At 32.6% G+C, this 27947-nt stretch overlaps 1 protein-coding gene across 1 annotated transcript; it reads left to right on the plus strand.

The window, feature by feature from the left end:
• The first annotated feature begins 1151 nt into the window (after positions 1-1151).
• Positions 1152-27476, plus strand: LOC126967203 (2-acylglycerol O-acyltransferase 2-like). Its single transcript, XM_050811689.1, has 5 exons — positions 1152-1287; positions 22198-22425; positions 23428-23871; positions 24589-24788; positions 25944-27476. Exons 1-5 carry the CDS (start codon positions 1163-1165, stop codon positions 26099-26101), a joined length of 1155 nt encoding a protein of 384 aa, XP_050667646.1. The 5' UTR covers positions 1152-1162; the 3' UTR covers positions 26102-27476.
• Positions 27477-27947: the final 471 nt, after the last annotated feature.

The raw sequence follows: 27947 nt of genomic DNA on the forward strand, positions 1-27947 counted from the left end.
GTTAGCCCAACAAAAGTCTTAGGCTAGTCCTTTGTTGGGCCGATGTACCGATATGATTTTACAACGTAATCCCAGAAATTGTTAAAATCACAATATTATCAATATAGTTGCGAAAGTAAATGAATTATCAACCGACTTCAAAAACTGGAGGATGTTTCTAATTTTTTTTTTGTATATTATCTATCTCGATTTGAAACAGACAATATTCGTTTAAAAGGGTTTTATTCCCGTATTGCTCCCATTATACAACATTTTTAATTTGATAGTAATTATTATTGATTACCTTATACCAATATACCTATCATATTCACATTAGATTAGGTATATAATATGTACCTACTAGGTATAATTACAGATTTATAACAACTGATACCTACCTATCCTATAAAATATATCTAATAGGTAGCTGCCCTAAATCTTTGCGTATTATTATCAATACATTTGATATTCTAATAAAGTCGGCTGTGTACCGGACCCCTCCAACTAGTCAGATCAAAAAAATATCTTACCTTAAGTTTTACAACCTACCTAAGTGTCATTATATCATTCACCACCATTTTGGAAAAGTTGAGGTTTAACTAGAAAAAGTTTCTTATTATCAAATGTAACAGCTTCACTGTTTTACAAATATTTTAAATTCAATATATGCAAAGTGATGTAAAAAATACTCAAAAGTCTCCACTTGGGTAAAAATGTTGAATAAGTTAAAAAATGTTTAAGTAAGTACTGAAATTAATAATATTAAAAGCGTCATAAGAGGCATGAGTATCTTTTAGTAACCTATGCATTAATCGAACTCGATAATAAATAATATTATATAACAACTAAAAAAAACTAATAAACACGCTAAAAAGCACACAATTCTCTTTGGTATTCGAAAATTTCCTAATATTAGATAAATCGGTTAAGAGAGAGGTTGAAATTTAAAATTAACATAAATTTCTGCCTTAGCGAGGATAGATGAAAATTATACTATAAATTAACAAACATATTTTTCTTTTTATTTGCAAATTGAAAAATCATTTTATCAAATCATTCATTAATCATAATTATTAATTACACTCATTGTCCATTTAACATCGACCTTTGCAACTATCGACACAGCTGTGACAACCATAACAATATTATCAACGAGATGTGAGTAACTATAAGTTCGGACCTTATGGGGCGATTACAATTATTTACAAAGAAGTCAGTAAACGATCGCGCGAGTACGGTCGCGGTGTGGTTTGTGGCGTGTGCTTTGTCAACAATCAAAATGTTAGCAGCCTTCTGGTCTTTTATCCTGTTAGTATACTTTTTGATTACTGTTTGCTTTATTAATTTATACTTTAATTGTTAAGAAAACCCGTACAATATTTACTATATACAAAGAGTTGAGATTTTATTGGTATTTAATGTAAACAATTTTAGATGTTAATCAGATGTCGGTACCTATAGTGTTAGATTTATTTCAGAATCTCCATCGTAAGTACTTTACACTCTATGTTTGATTGGGTTAATAGTGTATTATTTGATTTTTGTCTCTTTTTCATTATTTTATTGCTATGACATAGAACTATCACCTACCTACTTACTGCAGTATCTTGTCTCTACCCTACATTGTCTTCACATCCCTAAATATTTACTTAATCTAAAATTAAAAACTAATAAAAATTTAAATTTTAAACTTAATAATGTATTTTTTATTGTGTGATATACAAAAGTGCCTGTAATGATCTAATATAAATGAATATTTTGACTTAGAATAGCACTAAAATCTGTGGGCTTACGTGTAGGTAAGTAGGTACATAATTTTGGTATGAAGTCGTTTTGAGTCCCAAATTATGGTAAGATAAGGATGGTTTAGGTACTTTTAAACCATTGCGTATATATATACCTATACCTACATAGTTTTTATGATGTGACAGATGAATAATTTAGCGAGAATTGGACCCTTATTGAACAATGGTACAGAGATACTCGTATTTACTAAGACCCACATTTGCGTGGGCCCGACATTACCTACAGTGAAAGAAGTATTTTGTACGGAAAAAAAAATTAAGTAGGTACCTAGATAATAAGAGAAATTATTTTACTTATCCAAAAAAGCTTTATTTCTAATAGTGATAAATAAAACGAACGTAGGTATTTCTGCTTTATCCAACCAAAAAGTAGTATTTTTGAACTAAAGCTAAAAATAGTTTATATCATAAAATTATATAAATGTAATATGATTAACTATTATAGTTTTTTTTTTCTTTTTGTAAAATTTGTTTATCACTAAAATACGATCTTTTGAACAAATGGCCCAATAAATCCGTTATCACATTTAAACTTTTATTAAATAGGTTAGTACAGGCATAATTTTCGAAAAAAATAGTTTTTTTCTTTTAGTTGTAGTTGTTTGGAAAATGTTTTGCAGTTGAGTTGCTCTCAAACCACCCCCAACGCTGAAGTCTCATAAAAAATGCGATTCGTTCTTCATCATCGACATTTCGCACTAAGATCGCAAGTCCACTTATGTGATATTTTTTATTGCACTAAAAATCAAACAAAAGGTTATTAATACCTACGTATAGTCAACGTTTTTCAACAATTTATCTCATAAATGATTTGAATAGATTTTTTTTAAATATTGCAACATAAAATTAATTACACTTCCATCATAATGACGAAGTTGATAGATTTGTAGTTAAACGAGTAATAAAGTTCCGTAAGACTAATAGCATAGATATTAATACTGACGTTAATCTTCTACGACGACTTATAATATTTCTAAAAGCATCTATTGTTGAATACTTTTTAGAGGATATAATAAGGTTTCTGTCGTTGTGCAAATCTACTTGCTTACTTCTTTCGCGAAACTTTTGTCTACATTGAATAGAAGTTTATTTGATTTCGTTTTTTTATTAAAATATTCAATAGACAAATTAATGCTAACCTTTTTTTTTCAACCTTGTTGCTAAGGATGAATTTTCTTTTATTAACACGAGTTTATTTATCTTTTCTTTGATTTACATACTTAATATCTGAAGGATGTATTTTAAAGCGATACGTAGTTTTTAAATCAGAGTTTGGGAATGGTTCAGACGTAATTAGAGTTATCTTACGTTATAAATTTCGTAATTACTTAATAGTTATTTATTCTCCGTAGTATTTAAAAAAAATATGGTGCAAAAACAATTAAGTGAAACTAGCAATTAGTTTTAGCGTCGTCACCAACGAAACATATTTATTTTCACCCAAAAATAACCTAACGATTAAAAAATTATTAGGTTTGATGCAACAACTTCCATTGTTTATTTAGAAAACGAATTAACACTAATACACACACACACACACACACACAATCACGCCTGTTCCCCGTTGGGGTAGGCAGAGACAACAGAAGTCATACCTCACGAGCTTCTTCACGCGGTTCGGATCTTTCATTTTTTCAATACCTACGTTACCCAATTTCGTCGATGTCATTCTTTCTTCACTCATACACTCGCAAACCAATTCAGCATTCCTTTCTCAATTCTTGTCTGACATCTTCTTTCAGACCACAGCGTGTAAAGTATGTAAATGTTTTGAGGTTGAAGTACGCAACCCTTCTTGCACAAATGAGTTGCTTGTGGAATAACCGTGTAATACATATTTACGCATTCAATGACCTTTCTTTTATGATAATAAGGGACGAGACGAACAGGTTGTCCAGCTGATAGTAATTGATGCAACCCAGGGTACATTACAATGCAGTGCCGCTCAGGATTCTTGAAAAACCCAAACATTCTGAGCGGCACTACAACTCCGCTCGTCACCTTAAGACTAAAGATGTAGTGTTAGTGTTGATGTGAAAGTCTCATTTGCCCAGTAATTTCACTAGCTACAGCGCCCTTCAGACCAAAACACAGTAATGTTTACAAATTACTGCTTCACGGTAGAAATAGGCGACTACCTACCGATTAGACTATACAACTACCGAGTCAGAGCGTGAATAAAGGATTCTCTGCAATAGTATAAGACAGAGAGATAACTCTCAACATGTCAACTATGCAATATTTGCAGTTACTCCATTCGAGGAATAATAATAATTATGCAACACTCTTTCTCAGTGTACATTCAGTACATTTAGAATATAAAACTGTAGGCACATAACAGTTAGTAGTAAATGGTATTGATTTGGGGAATATTTCATATATTTTTTAGTACTGATAATTTTTTTGGAAAGATTTTTTACGATCCTGAAAAATAGTTATTCTTCACTTATGGCTTTCTTCCAGGAATAGTGCGATTTCATGTACTTGGTACCTTATCACTTTAAGTGGTAGGTACTTATTTCATATTATAAGACTTAATAACAACAGTTGGTCTACAAAGTATATTATATTATAATTACGTACATTCTATCAACTGACACAATTTAAAAGTATGTAATCATATCGAAGCTTGTATATCTAAAATAAATAAAAAAAAGCAAATAATGTTACGATTAGTAAATCGGATCTGGCCCTAATTTTCTATAAACTTTGAATTTTTTTTATAATCTTTTTAACCGACTTCAAAAAAGGAGGAGGTTCTCAATTCGTCGGTATGTTTATGGTCATGGTATGAGCTGATTAGCTTTTTATGACCCGGGAGGCGATATTTGAGTTATTACTATTACTGTTGGGCTTGATGGCGTATCCTTTTTAGATTTCACCAATGAAGACTGTAAATTAAATCAACTCTTTTATATAAAGCTTCGTGAATGAACAAGGTCTCGATCAGAAACTAAGAAATTTTTAACTGCTGAGATCATTTACCACAAAGAACACTGTTGATGTTTCTAAAACAAAAAAGACACACACAATATATACAAAGGGTTAGTTGGTTAAAAGACAAACAAACTAATTAATGAACATAGAATAGAAACAAAAGGGGAATTAACAAGGGAGAGTATGGATTTGAGATCAGTGGGGCGAGGGATATCAGGAAGAAGTAGATCATAAAGAGAAGAAGACAGTCGACGGCAACTGAATAAGATGTGATTGGTAGATTCTTCATCAAGTCCACACTCACAAAGAGAGCTGTCTCTTATATGCAGCTTAGCCAGATGAACGGTACTTGCATGCCCTAGCCTTAATCTACAGATGATATTTGAGTTTCGAGAGCTCGAATGCAAAGACAAATGGTCGAGATAATTACTGTCACGCTTAATCATTTACCAGATTACCGATACCGACCTGACAAGTATAATAATAATAATAATATTGACACACTTTTTACACAAATTATCTTGCCCCAAGTTAAGCATCTATAGCCTGTGTTATGGGTTACAAGACAATTATATATTTTATAGAATATACTTACTTAAACATACATATATTCATATAAACATACATAAATACATTTGAACATCCATGACTCGGAAACAAACATCTATATTCATCATATAAATGCTTGCACCTACCGGGATTCGAACCCAGGACCTCTAGCTTAGTAGGTAGGATCGCTAACCACTCGGCTATACAGGCTATATAGTATGTCTCTATAAATTGTTTAGCCGTTGGTTTTCTGAAAGAGACGGACACATTTTGGGTTTTGGTGTAAGTTCTGTTATTTGACATTAAAAACTGACTTACAATAATTATTGTATCCCGTGACCATGTCTTAAACAACGCTGAAATATCAGATACCTCAGAAATTCTCGAATCTTAGATTAAGGATTGGTCTCCGCTACGCTCCAACAAGATACCACGGGGGCTTGTCGCACTTCGCGACTATTAATACTACGCCGAAATGGACGTACTCGAGCCAGTATCGAACAATGTGTGATGTTGACGTGCCACATGTTCTGTTAATAATTGAAACTAAACTGCCGGGTTACGTAGTAAAATTTTGTAAAAATAATACTAAAAAAAATAAGAAATACACTGGGATCACATATCATCAGTAAGTATTTTGTATTTTATTAACTTCAATGTAAAATAACACGAAGCGTTTTTTTTTAAATCTGAAAGTTGCCATTGAGTGTCAAGATGCCGCGCACACTAGCATCTAATAGATGCCGTAATAAAAAATCTGGTAGGTACGTATGTAGGTAAATTAGGTGCGGTATCTAGTTGGAGCGCAGCGGAGACCAATTTAAGCCTCGAATCTTCTATATTAATTAATTGTGTGTATTTTTAAATAAAACTGAATTGTTTATATAATATTGGCCAGTCATTTTATGCACTGTATTATATTTTATTAGCCTTACCATACCGTACTGACGTACCCTGCTTTCGCATGTTTTTACCGTCAACTCAACGACGTTAGCTTGGGAATCCTGTAACTCTTCAGAGCACGGCAGGTGGTGATCAGGTGATTGCCAATAGTCAGGCTTGTTCATATTACTACTCCATAAAAAATGACTGAAGTTTCAATTGCCTTCTTAGGGGGCGTCCATAAATAACGTGAGATGTTTAAGGGGGGGGAGGGGGTCGAGCCAAATCTCATCTAATCTTACGTTGGAGAGAGGGGGGGTCTCAGCAAATATCACGCAATTTTAATTGAAACAAATTAAAAATACTATTTTGGTCCATTTAAAACCAGATTGATCACTAATCCGTTCGAAAAATAATAATTTCATTTATACTTCGACATTATGCATCAACTGACTGTCAAACCACCATATTTGTAATACCAAATAGCTTAATTTACATAATATATATTTTTTTCTTTTTACAATAACAATCCAACGCGTTTATATATAAGAAACCCACATTTTAAAAAATCTCACGTGAGATTGGGGGATGGGGGAGGTAGTTTAATAAAATCTGACGACATCTCACCAGGGGGGGAGGGAGATACAGAAAACTCAAAAAAACACCTCACGTAATTTATGGACGCCCCCTTACGTAGATACTTGAACTTTTAATTGGGGAAATGTGTGTGTCGGATCATCTGGTTACTGCAATCAGCCCAGGCCAGCCCTGATTGTTAGCAACCTTAGATATCTAACCTAGGCACATAAGTGAATTTGCTAGAAACTGTCCTAACCATAATGTTAACACCAGGAACAGACAGAAACTTATAATGTCTACTACTCGGCTAAGTCGAGTTAGTAAGTCTTTTGTGGGGCGATATGAGCTTTTGCAACAAGATCCCAGAAATTGTTCAAAACAAAAGTATTACAATGTTCAAAAGAATTGTTAAAACACGTTTGTGTGATAAAGGTTACTATACTAACATAAATGACTTTCTTAAGGAGGTAAATTGTGGTAACAGATTGGGAATGGAGTGACCGCCCTCAGGCTATTAAATAATAAGTTTAATTGTATAATATTACTTTGTAAACATATTTTTTTAAGAAAAAAAAACTCGTTGAGTATGTTGCGCCCATTCTTCTCAGGTCTGAGGCAATCGTTTTGGAATGTGTGATTGTTTTTGACTTTCAGTAGCTTGTCATAAATATCTGAATTTGAATAAACTGCTTGGTTTTAAATTACAACAGAAATTGTAGGAATTCGTTATAGATGCATAAACATAAACTTAAAGGTACAATGTAACATATTAGTAGTAGGGATTCGCCGGTTCTGGCTCACAGTAGTAGGGATTCGCCGGTTCTGGCTCCTCGATTCTGGCTCACTTGCTCGTGATGCCTACTAAAAAAAAAAAAAAGAAGTTTGGTGTCAAACTGGGGGTTTTGATGTATTTCCGAGTGATTGCGCTGATCCGTTTTTCGATATCTCTTATAGTTTCAAAGTTAGCTTTTTAAATTAAACAGATCCATAATCATTAATAATCACTGGTCATTTAGCTAATGATTGGTGAGCGACTCAATGTCTAAATTTCCATGAACGTGATACAGGTAATTTACTAATTACCTCTACCACATTCGTTACTACGATTAAAAAGACAGTTTCTGTATTTATTATTTATTTTTAAAACATGATTTAAATAAAGTATATAATAAAACATCATTGCAGATTGTATCATTTTCAAAATATTTGATGAAATCATTCAAACTCTTCTTATTAAACTTAAAGTATAGATACATTATGCAGTACTCGCCACACACTGCGGTATATTCATTCTGTACTCTTGCAGTATTGTAGTTATACATTCTGCAATTCCTTTGTAAAAACATCAGCTGGAATCCCTGAGGTGGACGACCATATGAATCGAAGTATTGTCCAATACCCTGCTCATCAATGTGTATTGCAACCCAGTGAGTGCCTGGCTTATTATCACTATCTAAATTGCTGACAATATAACAGGGCGTTACAACATATATCGGCAATCGGTTTGCCGCGTAAACATTATTTTTAATACTGGGTTCGATTTTGTTCAAATAATTCTGTATCTCGATTGTATTCATATTAGTTGAGAACAGGGTCTTGTCAGTTGCGATGATTGAATAGTTATGTGGATCATAATAACATAAGCACTCAATAAATAAGGCTTTAATGTATCTTATTCATGTATTTAAAACTTATATGGTTACAATAAAACAAAATATCATTACAAGCGATTCAAATATAAATCTATGAACATTTGATGAAATTATATTTTCATCAATTTTATTATAATATAAAAGCTGATTGAAAACGAACTTTGTACCTACATACTTACGTAGTCATTAGTACAATCTGGAAATGTTGACTCCATTAAACTATCAATAATTGAACTTATCATTTAAGTGCCATTATGTTTCACCATAATAAAACAAAATATCATTTTATATACATATTTTTATTATATAAATTTATAAGGTAATCTAGTATTTAATCAACATAAAAAATACACAAGGATACAAACGATTCAAACATTAATTATTATATTCTAACTGCTGTAATCTACAGAAATATTACGATTTTTATCAATTTCAATAACATTATCGAATTCCGCATAAACAATACAGTTAATTGTTTGTGTAAGAGCTGATTCAAAACGAACTTCTAATCTTACACTACCATGTTTTATAAGATTCCAATGACTTGAAGAATTTGCTGATAAATCGGGTGTTAAGTCGAAGGCTAGCAAGCAAAACCCTTTGGCATATTGCTCTCTTGATACTCCATTGCCTTCATTTAGGAAATGTATACCTGTTCCTGAGAATAACGTATGATAGACCGTAGTAAAAATATTATTGTCAAACGATGGCTGTAAGGCTTTTGAAGGTATCTGTTGTCCATCTATGTATAAACAAAATGTATTAATATCATAATTTTCGAAATTGAATGGGTTTTTTGTGAGACTACCATTAAAGGATGCATTATTCACAAAACCGACTATACACCTTTTGGGTATTTGACCAAGGAATATGTTATCAAGGGTTTTCCCCTGAATGCCTGATGGTATAGTTAAAACTTTGACTTCTGCTCGCGTGATTGGATATTTTGCTGTAGTAGATGATAAAACTTTTTGATGTGCAAGTAGCACAGTTGGGTTGATTCGTGCTCTTCGAATAATAAGAGTTGCATCTGTAATAGACACTTTAAATTTATGGTCAGTTGATGAAGCCATGAGATTGAAATTTTCTCTAGAACGAACTAACTTTACGCACATGTCAACGCCATTAATCAAAAATTTTTCTTGATTGAATAAATCTCCATGTAAATGTCCTATCATTTCTATTTCTTTGCTTTCACTAGCCAATTCTTGTCTTTTAATAAATCCTTTATTTTGTTCATCAGTTGCATCCATTTTTCCAGCTGAATCTTCATACCATAGACCACAAGTGAGATGAGATTCTTTTGCAGCAGGTGCATAATTCAATAGAGTTTCAATATAAGCTCGATATGCATATGTATTATTCGGTGGCGATACAAGTTTTTGATTTAAATATACATCAAGTTGACTGAAAAGTGTATGTAACCAATTATTAACTGGGGCCACAACTGTCGGTACTGTCAGTTTTGTATAATCTTGATTCAAAACTTTAGCTTTTATATGGAGTAAAGTATGGGATAAATCCACATAGTCATCACCTGCCCCAGGTACTTGAAATTCTATTGGTCCATCATCAGCAAGTGATGAAATGGGCTTATAATGAATCCATAGTCCACTTTCAATGCTAGTTTGAGTTGATGGTAATGCAAATAAATCCAATTCGGACTTAATGCATTCACAAGACTGACTATGTAAAAATGACATATTTAATCAGTAAATATATCTTTGATTTGTTTTTGATTCAATTTTAATTTCTTAATAGCTTTCGCTTTCGCAGTCAATGATGGAATGATCGCAGAACGACGTTTTCGTTTTGTTATATACCCAGATCCAAACATGTTGATATTATCTATTTTAGCATCGGCTTTTCGTTTCAAATTTGAGCTGACTTCTTTTAGACGAGTTTTTATTGAATCTTCCATGGGGCGTGCATTAACCATATCTGATAATATACCTACACCGGTACTTAATGCTTCTTTACCAATAGTTCGAACACCACTAGACAGTAGTGGTAAAATAGATCTAAACAGCCCCCCAAGAAAACTTCCGATTCCATGACCTCTTTGATACGGTGCTCCTTTATAAATAACTCCGATACCCGATCCGGCCTGGTGAGTATAATAGTGTTCATATGGACATGAAATATTATCACGTTTGCCGTACATTATAATTTTTGAAAGTGGAGTTTAATGCACACTGTTCCAAATTGGAATGGTATCTTTTGACCGGTGCTTGTTCTTATATCTATTTCGATTGTATCAAATTCTCTACGCATCACAGGTAGGTAATGGGGAGGAGAGAAAACGTGCATTTTGTACGCTCCATATATGTATTTTGAGGGATCCAATGGTATTATTCGTAAAAGGGGTGTCATAACATCTCCAACGATTTGAGGCTCCACTATGTCACAATAAACAAATAATTGAGACGGTAAACCCAAATGCAAATTAGCTGGACACTTTCCAAAATTTTTTTCAACGAGGTTCCTGTTTGGTTCGAACCCTAGTTGAAGACATAATTTAGGTGATAGAGTTACAGATTTTATGGATTCATCCGTTATTGTAGCAACTACAATCCTTGAAACCTCATCGCACTTAAATTTAATTTTTTCTCGAGTGTTATTCAGTGCCATCAAAATATGATTTATGTTATCGTAATTTGTGGCTGGAATATGTGTCTTGTAATAAACATATGACGGTTTACTTTCATTGGGTACTTGCATCAACTTTGTTATATAAATAATGTTTTCATGTTCTTGAACGGTGAACATAGTGCATGGGTACTGAAATTCTACTACTCCAACCCTCCATTCACCTTCTAGTATTGTTGGTTTTGGCAGTTTCGTAGAAAATAATGTTGTTGTATTATCAGGAAAATAATCCATAGAACTATTGCTTAGTAAAGTTAAATAAAAACTATCTTTATTCATATTTTTTTCAAAGTAGAAGCTAATATCCAGCTATTAAATTTATTTGGATAACCTCTCCACTTCACCAACAATTCTTTTCTGTTACCGGTATATCGAGAGCGTATTATTTTATCTATTTTGTATTTAGTAGTGGGGTCGAATATGATTTTTTGTAACTCTTTTTCATAAAAAGTACCAACTATCTCTTCGCCTTCTAAATCCTTTAAAGTAAATACTACAAACGGAGATCGGTGTATTATAGTAGATACGATGAATATTTCGTCACTCCAATTTGATTCATATCCTTTTTGGAAAATATGTTTATGTTTTGTTATTCTAACATAATCTCCAACGTGAATTCTTGGATTCACCATACTAATTGATGTTTTTATCTTACTTTCTCTATCATATAAATTTCGCCATACACTCATTATATTTGTATTATTAACATCACATGGACACATTTTTATACTAGAATGAAAACTATGATTATATGAATGCACTAGATCTTGTAAAACATCAATGTATTTATGAGTATTTTTGTGTGTAAAATAGCGCCACATTTTCATTTTAAGAGTTCTCTGAAATCTTTCGACAATACTTGCTTTAATATCTGGATTATTGGTTGTATAATAATTTATGTTTTTTAATTTAAAATATTTTTGTACATATTTGGAAACAAATTCAGTTCCTTTGTCAGACTGTATATGTGTAGGTGTAGTATTAGCTTCAGCAAAAATACTTTCAAAGCATTCCTTAACTGTTTCAGAGTTTTTCTTTTTCATTGCTCGAACATACGCATATTTACTAAAGACATCAATAACACAAAGTATGTATTTGAAACCATCATTATATTCAGAATAAGATCTCATATCACTTAAATCGGCCTGCCATAACTCATTAATATTAGACAAAATATATCTGTTACGAGGAAATTTTCTTTGAACAGGTTTATGTAATGTATATGTTTCTTGTGATTGTAACCACTTTAAGACACTATTTCTGTCCATTTTACCCTTCATTGCTTTTGACAATTTATCAATAGTGCTGTAGCCAGCAGGATGTGATGCATCATAATAAATTTTATTTATTTCTAATATGGGGTCCATTTTTCCCAGTCCGATCTTTTTTTTAGTTTCCCTGTGTACTTATTACTTGTTGGTGTAGAAAATTCTTCGTCAGGTACTGATTTAGCTTCAACCTCTTTTAATTGCAAATGGTTTATAAAATCCAATCGCTTTGGGTTCCCGATATAAGTGAGTGGTACTTTTATTTCCTTTAAAGTTGTTGCGAATTTTTCCCAACCTATAGGTTCACTTTTCTGAAGAGCTCTCAAGGAATCACTCACCAAGTCCACAATATTACTCCCAGGTATTTTTTCATTATCTATAATCACGGTACCAGATTCATCCCAGCTTATTTTATTTTTATTCAAGGAAATCAAATTTAGTAAAAGTTCACCTTTTTTAGCATATGTTTTCGGTATTAGTTTCAGTATTTCAGAGCTCGTGTATATTTCTCCAATATTTTTGTTAACCTCCACTGATGTTTGAGAAGGAACTACATTTATTTTATTCACATCATGATTTATATAATCAGTATCGATTTCATTATGACTTTGATTAAAACCAATATATGAATCATTATCATTTATAAGTGGTATGTGGTATGGTTGTCGATCCTCTTTGACGAAGTTTAGATATCTTTGAAGGGTTTGCAAATATAAAATACATTTCTTTCGATCTTCTATGTCACTGCTTAAGATATTTTGCATATCAGTATCTAATCGAGATCTTGGCGTATCATTTTCTTTGGGTTGTTTTAACTTCTCCAATAATGATGGTTCAATAAGTAACATTTTTTTAGCATTATCCATTTTCTTAAATAAATGAATTAATCAACCCACTTAGAATAGAACCCAATATTATCGGTAGAAATGAACCTCCTTTTTGTACAATTATATTTTTTCTAATTTTATTCGTACCTTTTCTTACCAATTTTCGAAGAATATTTTTATATTTCTTTAATTTAGATTTTTCTTTCTCGGCCAATTCAACGTTACCCCGCAGTACGTTATGAATACATTCACAAATGTAATTTATTTCTGTTTTGTTACATGATTTTAATAAAGCTTTTTGATATTTTGGCTTCAGTTTATGTAGAGCAATTAACAAATCTTTATGCGTCTTTAAACGTCTATGCATCATTTATAAATGATCGAAATTTCTTGATTCTTACCATATTTAAACCCTTTTGTGGGTACATAAACAGTGCAATATCCATCGGATGGAAATATCTTTGTCTTAACGCGACACAATTCATTTGTTTCTTGTTTCAAATCAATCATTAAATAACCATGAGCTTCATTGGTAGCATCTCTGTAAGAATCTTCCAAATATTTCGGATTTTCAGGGAATACTTGACGAGATAAGTATCGAATTTGGGTTTTATCTCGAGGATTTTTGAAATATATTATATAACTTGAGTTGAGTGATATATCTCTTTGTCCTTTACCTTGATGAAACAAATTTTGAGATAAATAAAACACACTTAAGTTTCTATGATGACTTCCTTTCGTGAATATATCAACAATACGACCATCTGATTCCCTCATCAGGTCATCAATTATTACAAGTTGAGGATTTTTTCCGTCAAACATAGATAAATCAGGTAAACCTTGAAGATAATTAATGTGGTTGAGATTATATAAAGGCTGCATTTCATCAAAGCACCAGGTGATTTGGGTAAAATTTGTATCACAGATATCATTCAAAAATTTTATAAAATTATTTACGAAAACTGATTTTCCACATCCACTTGGACCAGCAACTATTGCAGTGAATGGATGATTGAAATGATGCATTATCTACTACGTCTATGTGTGTTAAGGTTTAGTATAGTAATGAAACAATCTGTTATTAAACCACCATTTATTTAAACAGAAAAATCGATAATTGAAACAATATACAGTACATCATGTTTTACTCCGCAACTTATACATCTAAATACAATAATCTCTCATTTGGTTTTTTAAAACTATAATAATTTATTCTTAAAATTTAATATAATATTTATTCTATTTTATGATGACCCCAAGCTAATGTATCAATATTATTCGGTAAAATGTACCGTTTGGTATCATTAAATGACAGACTAGATTTATTTATTCTTTGAGTAAAAATATTATGCTTTATTGACTTAAATCTAAGCATTGAACAATATTCGTTCTTATTTTCAAATAAGCAAGTCTTATAATTTTCCATTTTCATATTCTTAGTAACACTTTTATTAACCCCCTTAGCTTTAGCTGTGAATTTTCCCTCAACATCTAATGCATACATTTTAGATCTAAGTCCTACAAATTCATTAAATATATTACCATTGTTTTCATCTTTAAAGTAGCCTAACTTCTTTTTATTGAGTTTTGGATAGCCAAATATATTTTTTTCTGTATAGTCAGAGGTATCGAAACGCAAATGTAAATCAGGTTTTATATCTCTGTAAAAATCATCTGTAAAAATTTGATATATTAAACTATCAGTATCTGTGTACAATAATTTTAATTTGTTTTGAAACTTTTTAAACATATAGTTATAGTGAAAGTCGTACATTAGAGTTTTAGAAATATCCAATATACAAAATCCCAAATAAATAGGTTTATTATGGAACAATTTCGTCTTTCGTAATTGAACTGCAACCAAATTTTCATTAAAAATAGATAAACTATGGAATTCTGGCTTAGCAATTAAATCTTGTGCGCCTAGAATTTTACCCTGATTTTCCCAATGACTCAATAATTTTACATTTACTCTTTTTTCGATATTTTCCATTGTTTTTCCAAACACTGAGTTATTCATTAATTTATAAAAATCTTTTTCGAAATCAGATGTGGCTAGTTTACGCATGTTTGTATTTAAATCTATATAATATTGTAACCATGCGCATTGTTTGAATTTTAAAATTCTATGAATTTTTTGTAATTTTAAACCCATTGTCAGACATTGCTTTAAATTTCTGTAGTGAATCACATATTTAATTTTATTACGAAGGTTTGGAACTAATTTTATGTCTTTTGTATTACCAATACATATATTCTCAGGACATAAGGGTAGGTCAGAATGTAAATCATGCAGTTCAATAGGATATTCTAGATCTACTTCCAAAATAAAACCATATTCATAATCATCAGGGACATCAAAATTAGTTGTGACATCTACCCACTCAAAACCTCCTGTAGGAAGGAATTGAGACATGGCCCATCCGTAAAGGTTATTAGCATCAAGATAAGTTAAAAATGAGTTTGGTGTGTCTTTATCATATTCTCGCATATATTTGTTATTTGCTTTGGCATAACGATTGCTACATTGAGATACACCTCCTCGAATGCCCGATCTAATAAAAGCTATTTGTTCAAAGTCTTGAAGTAATTCTAATTTAATTTTTGTGCATTTTAACATAGCATCCCAACTTAACCCAGGTGCTGTATAATAATGAGCTGGATCTAGACCATATGTTTGCAAACATAAGGCTCGGAAATTTTCAAACACATCTGTTAAAAGTAAAACATCGGTTTTAAGATATAAATCAGAATAATCTGACATATTTTGACAATGAAAGTGTTGCCAAACATCCTTGGCATGTTCATAATCTTCATCGGAAATATGTGTGTCGGTTAATGTATTGTAAAATTTATCGCGACTAGGGAGTGCTGAAAGTTTTAAGGAATCATGTGATGACATAAATTCATATGGATAAATTCCTTTTTTTCTAAGACGTAAAAAATCATTATTATTTGGAAAATTATATTTTAATGTTTGAAATTGTTCCTCCATCAAATTTTTAACAAGTTTGTCTAAACTACAAGGCAAAAATTTAAACGAATCAACGAATCTCAATTGAATTTTATGATTATTAAATTTTATCGTTTTTGTGAAAGAAATGTACTTTTCTTTCGTTTGTGGAATAATATCAATTTCCCCTTCAATAGAATTTAATGCATGAACAATAAAATGAGAGTCATATTGACTAAGATTGTGTAAAAAAACTGGGATGTGATAGGGGATTCTAAACTTTGTCTTACATACTTCGTGTGCAACTCCTCTAAAATGTCCTGTATGCGAGTCAAAGTATAATGCACATTCACCATTTAAATTAAATTGACATATAAAGCAGTCTTTACATTGCGAAATAATTTCATTATCATTGGAAGTCAAAGGCTTTGGACTTATGACAAAAGAATTCTTTGTGCAAATCACTTCTAAATCTTTATACAACTGATTCATAAAGACATGAGTACAATGAGGACCACTATATGTTTCATATTTTGATAAACTATCATCATATGAACATTTGATATAGTACCCAAAACTATAAACTTCGTGTTTGTGAACATTAGTTGTATAAGGTTTTGATGGATCGTTAAAGCATGTCTGAATTGGATTAAGGAAAGCTTCAAAATCCGCGTATATAACAAATGGTATTTGTAACATCTTATTAAATTTATCAAATTTTAAGACATTGTTTGAAATTGGTTGTCCAAACCAATCTTTTAAAGTTTTTTCTGTACTAGGCAATTCCACTTTAATATGACAACAATCATTCAATTGATGGGCTGATAACTTATCATTTGTTGAGAAGTGTAAAAGACAACCGTCACAGATGTAGATTGCATGTTCATGGTTTGAAATTTGACCACTTACTAAACGCGATAGGTTTTTAATGTAGCAAAAATGATTAATTGTTCCGTGCGAAATAAATAATAAATTGATATGAACAATTTTCCGTGATTTTGTTAAATACAATGGACCAACTAATTCATGTACTTTCTTTTTACAATTGTATTCAAGACCAAAAACATTTACACTTAAATTATTTAACCTTTCTACTTTTTGTATATCTGTCATTTTAACAGGAAACGTAACTCCGTCAAAATTTAATTTATTTGAATATTTACTGTAAGATGAAACTCTCTGAGAGTTCTTAGTAACTGGATATAATGCAGAAAGCAAAGCCCATTTAAAGCATAAATCATCCGAGTTTTGTACATTTATAACACTTTTTTTTAATTTGATTTCTTTAGGTAATTCAATGTATGATTTTCCACGTAATGGATTGAATTTGTTTATATTCATGTCTAATGCATTTATTTTCTTAAGACTCCAACCACTATCTTTTTTCTCAAATGTGCTAATTTTAGTCATCAACATATCACATAAGGACGAAAAGAAAAAATTTAAATCCTCACCCTGCATTATAGTATAACTACATGTTTGAAATTCAAATTCATTAGAAATATTTTTTGTTTCTTGAACAAAATTAGCGTGCAGAATAAAATTAACTTTAAAAATTGTAAGCAATCGAACAGATTCCTCAAATAGTGAAATAATTTCATTTTTAATAGAATTCAAAAACATTTCTGGTGTTTCGAATATTTGTAATTGGTTGGATTTACTCTTTATTTTATATGAGATTATTCTATTACCAAAAGCCGATTCGTGTACTGTGACATTTTTTAAAGTACTATGTAATTGCATTACGTTATTCTTATGGAGGTTACTTCTAAGATGATTTGCATAATATCTTTTCCGTATTAAGATTTGACATAAAGAACAGTTCACCATTTCATCGTTCACACTGGTGAGCCCCGATGATGTGGATGGTTCCCCTTGTCTTCCTCTCTTTGTACTTGTATCATTGTCTTCACTGTCTTGTAATACTGCACTTCTTCTCTTAAAACCTCCTCCACTTTGTAGAACAGGTTGACTACAACATAAGTGAATGATATTAGCCACATTTCATCAATAATATAATACTAAATAATTTACAAAGAAAATAACTCACTTGATCATTTTTTCAACCTCATTACATACAAAGCAGAGTTCCATATCGTTATGTTTAATTTTCCAAATGATGAGAATATAATAATATTATTTGTATAAGAGAATAAATAAACTAATAACTAAACTGAACTAATATTTATGTATTTCTTCATAGCTACCTACTTATTGTTAAAATTATATTTCTTATAATTTTCTGTTTCTAAAATTTTCTTCGTAACATTGTATAAAATCTTTTTAATGTCCTTATAACTTTCATTATTGTCGATTGTATAATATTTTAATCTATAATCAGCGTATTTCCATTGTTCTTGTGCAGGCGTGTTTTTTATTTTATTGAGATCATAGATTTCTATTTTAACCAAATGTGATGCATTTCTTCCGTCATCTGCATTAGTTGTAATGTAAATACTTCCATTATCCTGTGCTCTGGATATTGATGATGATATTTTCTTTTGTTTTGTTTTTTTCACTTCGAATAATGCATCTATATTTTCATTTGAGCTGGCCCTCTTCAAGGATTTAAGTTGAGGAACTTTTAATGAATCCTGACTATCTTCAGACAAGGGATAGTAAAATGTTTTATATGTATTTTCTTCCATTGTTGGGTTGAATGCATTCTACAACAACAATAAGACTGCTTTAGAATAGTATTATACATACATATCTTAATATAACAAATGATATAACTTTTTAATTTCAAAGTGAATAATAGATAAAACTTACCTCCATTGCAGCAAATCACTCAACAATTACACAAGACACAAAATATATAATAATTTGACTGAATACGCCACTTCAATGATTATTTTTCTGAACAGTTCTAGCATTTTATACTAAAATATCGTAAAAGTAAATTTGTTTATGATTAGTACTGGTTTTTAAATATTGTGATGAAACATAATGGCACTTAAATGATAAGTTCAATTATTGATAGTTTAATGGAGTCAACATTTCCAGATTGTACTAATGACTACGTAAGTATGTAGGTACAAAGTTCGTTTTCAATCAGCTTTTATATTATAATAAAATTGATGAAAATATAATTTCATCAAATGTTCATAGATTTATATTTGAATCGCTTGTAATGATATTTTGTTTTATTGTAACCATATAAGTTTTAAATACATGAATAAGATACATTAAAGCCTTATTTATTGAGTGCTTATGTTATTATGATCCACATAACTATTCAATCATCGCAACTGACAAGACCCTGTTCTCAACTAATATGAATACAATCGAGATACAGAATTATTTGAACAAAATCGAACCCAGTATTAAAAATAATGTTTACGCGGCAAACCGATTGCCGATATATGTTGTAACGCCCTGTTATATTGTCAGCAATTTAGATAGTGATAATAAGCCAGGCACTCACTGGGTTGCAATACACATTGATGAGCAGGGTATTGGACAATACTTCGATTCATATGGTCGTCCACCTCAGGGATTCCAGCTGATGTTTTTACAAAGGAATTGCAGAATGTATAACTACAATACTGCAAGAGTACAGAATGAATATACCGCAGTGTGTGGCGAGTACTGCATAATGTATCTATACTTTAAGTTTAATAAGAAGAGTTTGAATGATTTCATCAAATATTTTGAAAATGATACAATCTGCAATGATGTTTTATTATATACTTTATTTAAATCATGTTTTAAAAATAAATAATAAATACAGAAACTGTCTTTTTAATCGTAGTAACGAATGTGGTAGAGGTAATTAGTAAATTACCTGTATCACGTTCATGGAAATTTAGACATTGAGTCGCTCACCAATCATTAGCTAAATGACCAGTGATTATTAATGATTATGGATCTGTTTAATTTAAAAAGCTAACTTTGAAACTATAAGAGATATCGAAAAACGGATCAGCGCAATCACTCGGAAATACATCAAAACCCCCAGTTTGACACCAAACTTCTTTTTTTTTTTTTTAGTAGGCATCACGAGCAAGTGAGCCAGAATCGAGGAGCCAGAACCGGCGAATCCCTACTACTGTGAGCCAGAACCGGCGAATCCCTACTACTCATATTGACCGATAACGCTTTGAGATTGCGATTTACGACATATTTTAAGTGTTTAGGTAAATACTTACATTACGATTAGTGTTAACTGTCCCATTTATAGAAATGGTATCTTCGATTAAGATTTCTTCGATTTAAATTATTTTATTTACTTTAATTTATGAGTAAAATTACCCATAACATAGCATCGGTGTTAATTAAATATAACATTTTTTCACTAGGTTAATTAAGCATTTTGTTTTGTTTAGTGCTATGCCTCAATGCTGGGATTAAATTAAATTTGTAACCAAAATTTATGAACGCTCAGTTGGAAGAGCGCTCGGACGGAACCCGAGAAATCGCGGGTTCGAGTCCTGCGTTGTTCATAAATTTTCAATTAAATTAAGCATATTAAAATCGAAAAAAAATGTCTATCTTAAAGAAGACGTGACCTGATGTTAAATGATAACCGCCACTCACATTCTGGACAACGAAACACCACAGGAATCAGAGAGTGCCGGCCTTTAAAAGGAAGGTAGATAGTACCTATGCACTTTTCTTAAACACAACGATGTCGAACAACATCAATGAAACATCGGACAAGGAAGTTGATACACACAGCTTGGTTGTACGTGGTAGAAAGTTCCTTGTAAGCCTCTGGATAAACACATCCAGATGCTGATGTAGCCATGTTCGTGGCATGCCGTGCGAAGGTGGAAATCGGCGGCAGGAAGGTAAGCGAATCGATTCTTACTGTGACAGATTTTAATAGACAAGTCGCAAACAGTAAGCCACGCTTGGCATTAGCTTATTAGTATTTTTTTTATGAAAATAAGGGAAGAGACCTGCAGGACGTTCAGCTGAAAGTAAATGATACGCCATGCCCATTACAATGCAATGCTGCTCAGGATTTTTGAAAAACCCCAAAAATTCTGAACGGTACTACAACTGCGCTTGTCACCTTGAGACATATGATATTAAGTCAGTAATTTCAGTAGCTACGGCGCCCTTTACACCGAAACACGGTAGTGCTTACACATTACTGCTTCACGGCACAAATAGGCGCCGTTGTGGGACCCATAATCTAGCCGGCATCCGGTGCAAAGAAGCCTCTCACTGGTGTAATGTGTGGTGTGGTCTGGTGGTGGATATTAAACTACCTAACACATCATTTAGAAATCATAAATAAAATCAAAAATACTTATATAACATGATTTCTATTTTAACACAAAACAAACGTGCAAAAAGTAACATACTTGATTGATATTCCACCAGATTGCATGGGTATCTTCAAAGAAGGAGTAACATGAAACACAGAATAGGTACATAATAATACCTCGAAGGCCGGCAACGATCCTGGATTCCTCTGGTGTTTAAAAGGGCTTGGGTCACTGTGTTAGTTTTTCTGGATTTCTTGGTAGTGATGGGACAACCTTTCATGTCCATACTACCAAAATATTTTTTTTGGAGAGGAGGAATATACATTTACGTATTGAAGACCCCGAAACGGGGCCCATATGTCGGGCTCGGGTGTAAACACCCTTCACCCAAAAACCTCCTCTGTGCTGATAGTCCTTTAAAGGCTCTTACAGCGAAGCCAGGCGGGGGCCTTCGAGGCCAAAAATGTTGCTCACAGTTGCGGAGCGTCTCCGAAGGAGGCCATAACCTCAGACCGCCTGCTCACTAGGCTGGATGGAGAGAATATCACTAACGATCAATATCTGTTAGTCCAATGGACTCTACGTTTGAAGAGACTTCGCACTCGCCGGCGAGTGCGGTGATGTATGTGTTTTTGTAAATATGTGTGAATGTATGTGTAAAAGTGTGTTACTATTTGTGTGTAGTGTTAATGCAGGTGTGTGATTTGTGATGTCAGTGTGAGTGGTGTTAAACAATTATAGTACGAGGACTATCTCGTGGGGCTTCTTACAAAGTGTGTCCTGAGTCGTATCACAGCCTTTCTACCATTCCGTAAAAATCTGTATTTAATACGTACAAAAAATATGCATGAGCAAAGAACCTTCTTTTTTATTAGTCTTAGTATCAATGTTATTTCAGATTTTTATCAGAAGCGTTCGGCATCAAATGGGCACCCCTCAACGTGCCTTTATCACGGCGCCTCCAGACTTTAGCAGCTACAGGGTGGATCTGTCTCATTCTTTTTGGAGAAGCGTTCGCGGTGCTGTTGTTCATCAAAATACTGTATTCCTCCCTCTGGTACTTGGCTATAATTTACGCGATCTGGATGTTGAATGATATCGATGTTTGCCACAGAGGTGGAAGGACGTGAGTAGAGTTACACGAATAATATTAATTAGTTAATTAACAAAAAAAAAAAGCAAATTGTAGCCATACTAATAAATCAATATAGCTTAATCATTTTTCGAAATACTATCTTGCAAGGTTACGCAGCAAAATTTCTGAAACAATTCGACTTAATTTATGATAAATAAATCATAAATACCTTAAAAGGGTTGTTGATTATGATAGATGCATCACTCCACACTAAATGTAAATAAATATAGGTATTATGTGAACATATTCTATCGATGTGAGAAGTATTTTTAAAACTTAATAACTAAAGCTGAGTTCACGAACAGGCATGTCCAGGCACCACAAGCGTCGCCCTTTCCCGGGAATTACGCATACCAGCCATCGTGTCTCTCGCCATATTTTAGAGAATGAACGACTCGTCTCACAAATAGGTCTACTGGTCCAAAGGATAATACGACTGTTACCCAGAGGGGTAAACAGTGATAATGGACCTCCATTTCTTCCATCCTTGAGGTCTTGAGATGATCAGGTGTTCATTATCACTCTTGATCGTGGAATGAATGACTAGGTCGTACTTAAATAAGTGGAACGGTTTTGGCTTTTACGATGTACACATTTATTAATTATGTAATTAATGTAATTTGATGGAGAATTTCTGCATGAATAGATTTTATTACAAAATTCAACTATTTGTTGAAATGGTGAAGTCAAAAATAAATTTGAGTTGCGGCAATACATTAATTAAAGGTACTCAGCCATTAGCTACCTAACCTTACAACACAATAACAGTTCTTTTCATCATCATCATCATCATCAGCCGGAAGACGTCCACAGCTGGACAAAGGCATCCCCCAAAGATTTCCACGACGATCAGTCTAGCGCTGCCCTCGTCCAACGTATTCCGGCGATCTTGACCAGATCGTCGGTCCATCTTGTGGGGGACCTACCAACACTGCGTCTTCCGGTACAGTTCTTCATTCTGCAGTTCACTTAATAACATTTAATTATTTATAGGATAGAATGGGTGCGAAATTGGAAATGGTGGAGTTATTATCGAGACTACTTCCCTATCAAATTAGTGAAAACAACAGAATTGGATCCCTCAAAGAACTACCTCTTTGCGTGTTTCCCTCACGGAGTAGTATGCTCCGGAGCCTTTGGCGCCTTCGGTACAAATGCCCTGGACTTCTACAAGGTGTTTCCTGGTCTGTCTTGCCACATGATTACATTAGCTGGACACTTTATGGTGCCGTTGTTTAGAGATTTGGTACTTGCTTTGGGAGGTTGTGCTTCTTCGCAAGAGAGTCTCTTATACCTCTTGGATACGAAGCGACAACAAGGGAACTGCGTGGCGTTGATAGTAGGAGGCGCCGCTGAGGCTCTGGATTCGCACCCAGGGGAATATAAAGTTATTTTGAGCAGGAGAAAGGGATTCATTCGCGTTGCACTGAAATCGGGGTAAGCATTAATTTGTAATTTATTACAATTTTTGATGTCACATATTTTTTATGATTCGGTTGGTAGTACAAGTCAACAGTATGATAGTTATTTTTAAATTTTGAAGGCATAAAAGAGACTTATGAAATTGTGCTGACGAATCTAATACGTAGTTAATTAAGCTTAATTATAAGATATGAGTATATTTATTTGTATGGGAGAAATTAATAGTGTTATTCATGTTGAACTTTCCTAAGAACGTCTTCAATAAGTATTAACAGGCATAAACGGCATTTATTTTCTTAAAATTGATTCCTTTACAATTCTTTTTGATGTCATTTCTAATATTCTAAATACTACTACCGCTTCAGAAACAAATAGTGCTCTGAGAGAGAAGAGGCGGCGCAAGAAACTCTCCAAGCATTTCTTTTTTGCGTTCTTTTTAATCAAATATACAATATTGTACTGTTATTGCTATTGCTATAAAATAATCATAATCTAGTCCCAGGCTGTCGGATCACTTAGATATTCAGCTGTGGTGTAGTAGGATTTACGACAGACCCATTTTTAATAAAACATTAAAATTTATTTATAGATTGAACAGTGGCTGGGACTTTAGTGTATACATTTACCCTTAAAGCTATTATGTATCTTATAATTGTTCTATATTATTGATTGGTCTATATATTATGTCGTTACGTTGTCCAAAATGTTATAAAAATTTCAACACATTTGCAGGGCACCTCTTGTACCGGTATTTTCATTCGGAGAGACGGACGTGTTTCGACCACCCAGTAACCCACATGATAGTTTGCTGCGCAAATTTCAAGAGAGGTTCCGCCAGTTAACCGGGATATCTCCCCTGTTCCCGATCGGTCGGGGGGTCTTTCAGTATACATTTGGAGTGCTGCCAATGCGAGCGCCTATTACTACTGTTGGTAGGTTAAACTTTTAGTCCACTTATCTTTTCCTAATCTGGTTCTTCATGTTTTTTTCATACAGGCAATCTATACAAATGATTCAAGTTTTCTTTAGTGTTAATTCCGCCAATATTTGTTTTTAAAATAAATCGACACGTGTTTCGTCTCTACACGAGGCATCCTCAGGACGTGTTGTCTCGCCAAAATCTGGCACGAGACTGAGGCGAAACACGTGTCGAATTGTTTTAAAAACAAATATTGGCGGAATTAACACTAAAGAAAACTTAAATCATTTGTATAATTATGGATTACGCCTACAGTTTTTTCGCATTTTTTTTTATAACGCCTAATTCAATACAGGCAATCTGTTTAATTCATGTTTTCTATATAATAGGCAATGTTTAGAATATTTGGGGCATCAAGGCACTGTTTAAAAACCCTGGGGATTGTATAAAATATCTGGTGGTCCGCCGGAAATTTAAAAAAAAATATTTATTTGTGTATTTATAATGAAATTGATGTGGTGCTACAATAGCGACATTAAAGAAACACATGGATAGAACCATAGACTTAAAATATACTGGCGTATAGACGAATAAATCATCCAAGAGAGAGAACATCTGTAACGGAGATACAGCAATATGGAAGATTAAAGCGAAGCTATTGTGACTATGCGCCATCAGCCACGGAATTAGATCACAAAGAGGATGTAAATACTACGTAATAAGAGGCGGGATAAATAATTATACTACTGCCTAAGTAAAAATTGAGTTTAGTATTTAAGTTTGAAATAGTAGTAATTACAGTATGGCGATAGGCGACGATGTATAATCCGGCTAAGTTTGAAAGCGAACAGTTGCTTAAAACGTAGTGGATTTCTCATATCTACGTTTTCTTCAAGATTATAGCCGTCACCTGTCTATCAATCAATGACTGCACGTTTCATACAAGCGAGTGTATTGCTTTTTTCAGAGCGTTTCGCTAGGCTTATGCCGACTGAAAGACACAGAAAACTATTACTCTAACGAGCTGAAAGAGTATCAAATGTCATTTTCTTCGAAAAAGTCACTTGATCGCTGTGTGATTCAGAGGAAAGCTTAGAGGCCGAGTTATTGATTTTCTATCTTTTTTTATGTCTTTGTGTTTATTTAAACAATCTTAATATAATTTCAGTTGGCGCTCCATTGGAAGTTCAGAAAAATTTGGATCCAACAGATGAGGAGATCGACTCACTTCACGCGGAGTTCACGAAGAGATTGATCTATCTGTTCGAAGCAGAGAAGTCCAAGTATTTGAAGAACTATGAGAACATACAGTTAATTATAACATAGTTACGTAAATTGTATTGAAATAACTGTAACTGTTATCTATGGCGGGAACATAATACAACAGTGGACGGTATTTATAAAACGAATCGTTATTTAGATTGATTATTTTAGTAGCTTGGTGAATTATTTTGTTTCTTTAAATCAAATGAGATCTTGGCATTGGCAAAGTTCGATGGTACCAAGAGAGAACAGACAAGCTACGTCTTATACTCGTGATACCTATTTCGTCACTTTGTTTTAGTGTGCATTCGTTGCTTAAAATTTGAAAATGAGGTTAAAAGATTGTCGCAAATTTTCCCGACGTGTTCACAGCTGTCGCAGTCTGTTACACGTATAAATAAACTAAGTTTCTAATTTAATTGAAGGATAATTCTCAAAGTAATGGTCCCTATATTATGGTCTATTACGTAATCATTCACCCAGGTCAAAGAATATGTACCTTATAGGTAGCCATGTTTAAGTCGTGTCAAAACATGGCATAATTAACTATTGTCTGAATATATTATTAATTATAAATTAATATAATATTGGTTGCTTCCTTGTTGCTTCATTATTCCTTTAAATTATAATTATTTTGTAATGCTTTATTAGAAATTTTGCTGTACCGTATTTCATGTTTATTATAAGTACTGAGATAGTTTTTATTTATTTCTGAAAACAAATAAAATTAAAATCCTATAACAAGTATCACGAAAACCCTAGAGCGTTTATCTGGGTAAGATGTCGCTCGCAAATTATAGGTTTATTTAATTAAAATTTATTGATTTTTCAATCAAGGTTTACATATAACATTATAAATAATGTTTGTTGTTCTAAATATTAACCCCCTTATTCATAATAGTCTGCTAACTTAAAGCATTGCTAATTATCACTCTGTCTTCTTCTATTGACCAAAGTCAGAATGAGAAAAAACACTCCTTAGCGGCTGTTTAAAGTTAGCGGACCATTATGAATAAGGGGGTATAAGTTTTATAAAGACTGTAGATTCCGTTGGATTTATATAAATTTATGTAAATATTCTTACATTTCATTTATTATAAGAAATATTAGGTAAGTACTTACCCCCTTATACATAATGGTCCGCTTACTTAAAACAGCCGCTACAGAGTGTTATTTCTCATTCTGACTTAGGTCAATAGAAGAAGACAGAGTGAGAATTAGCAATGCTTTAAGTTAGCAGACTATTATGAATAAGGGGGTAAGTTACTAATCGTTCTTGTGCCGTAGTAATATGGTTTTGGTCTATTTGGTTTTCAATAATAGGAAATAATTACTCAATAATTATTATGTTTGCAAAATCAAGATTTGCTCAGATATATTCCATTATGTTTGTAACTAGTATTAAATTGTTTTGATTATTTCATAAATGTTTTCTTTATCTTGCGTTTTATTTGAAACTTATAATTGTGCAATAACTTATGGTATTCTGTCTCCAAATTATAATAAAAAACTATAGAGTCAATTTACTCCCCCGGGTGTCCGTTAGCTTCAGTAGACATGTAGAGATAAGACGAGAAAATGCGTAGAGAAAATTTACTCGTGGTGCACATCCTAGCCCGGCATGTCATTAAAACTTTGGGAGCTACAAGTAAATGGCAGGTATATATATATATTATTAATATAATATAATTCCATACATAGAACGTCATTTATATAATATGATGGCACTATTCGGAAATGCTCATGTATTTTTTTTAAACTTAGTTAAGGGCATGGGATGTAAGTCCAAAGGCCAGATACTCATGTAAACTATTGTGTTTTCTTGTTTTAAAACAAGAATATAATCTATTATTGTACCATTGCACAATAATAATAAATATCATTATATTTAAAAGTATAGATAGGTTAC

This window comes from Leptidea sinapis, chromosome 12 (genome assembly GCF_905404315.1).
Source record: "Leptidea sinapis chromosome 12, ilLepSina1.1, whole genome shotgun sequence".
NCBI classification, from domain to species: Eukaryota; Metazoa; Arthropoda; class Insecta; order Lepidoptera; family Pieridae; genus Leptidea; species Leptidea sinapis.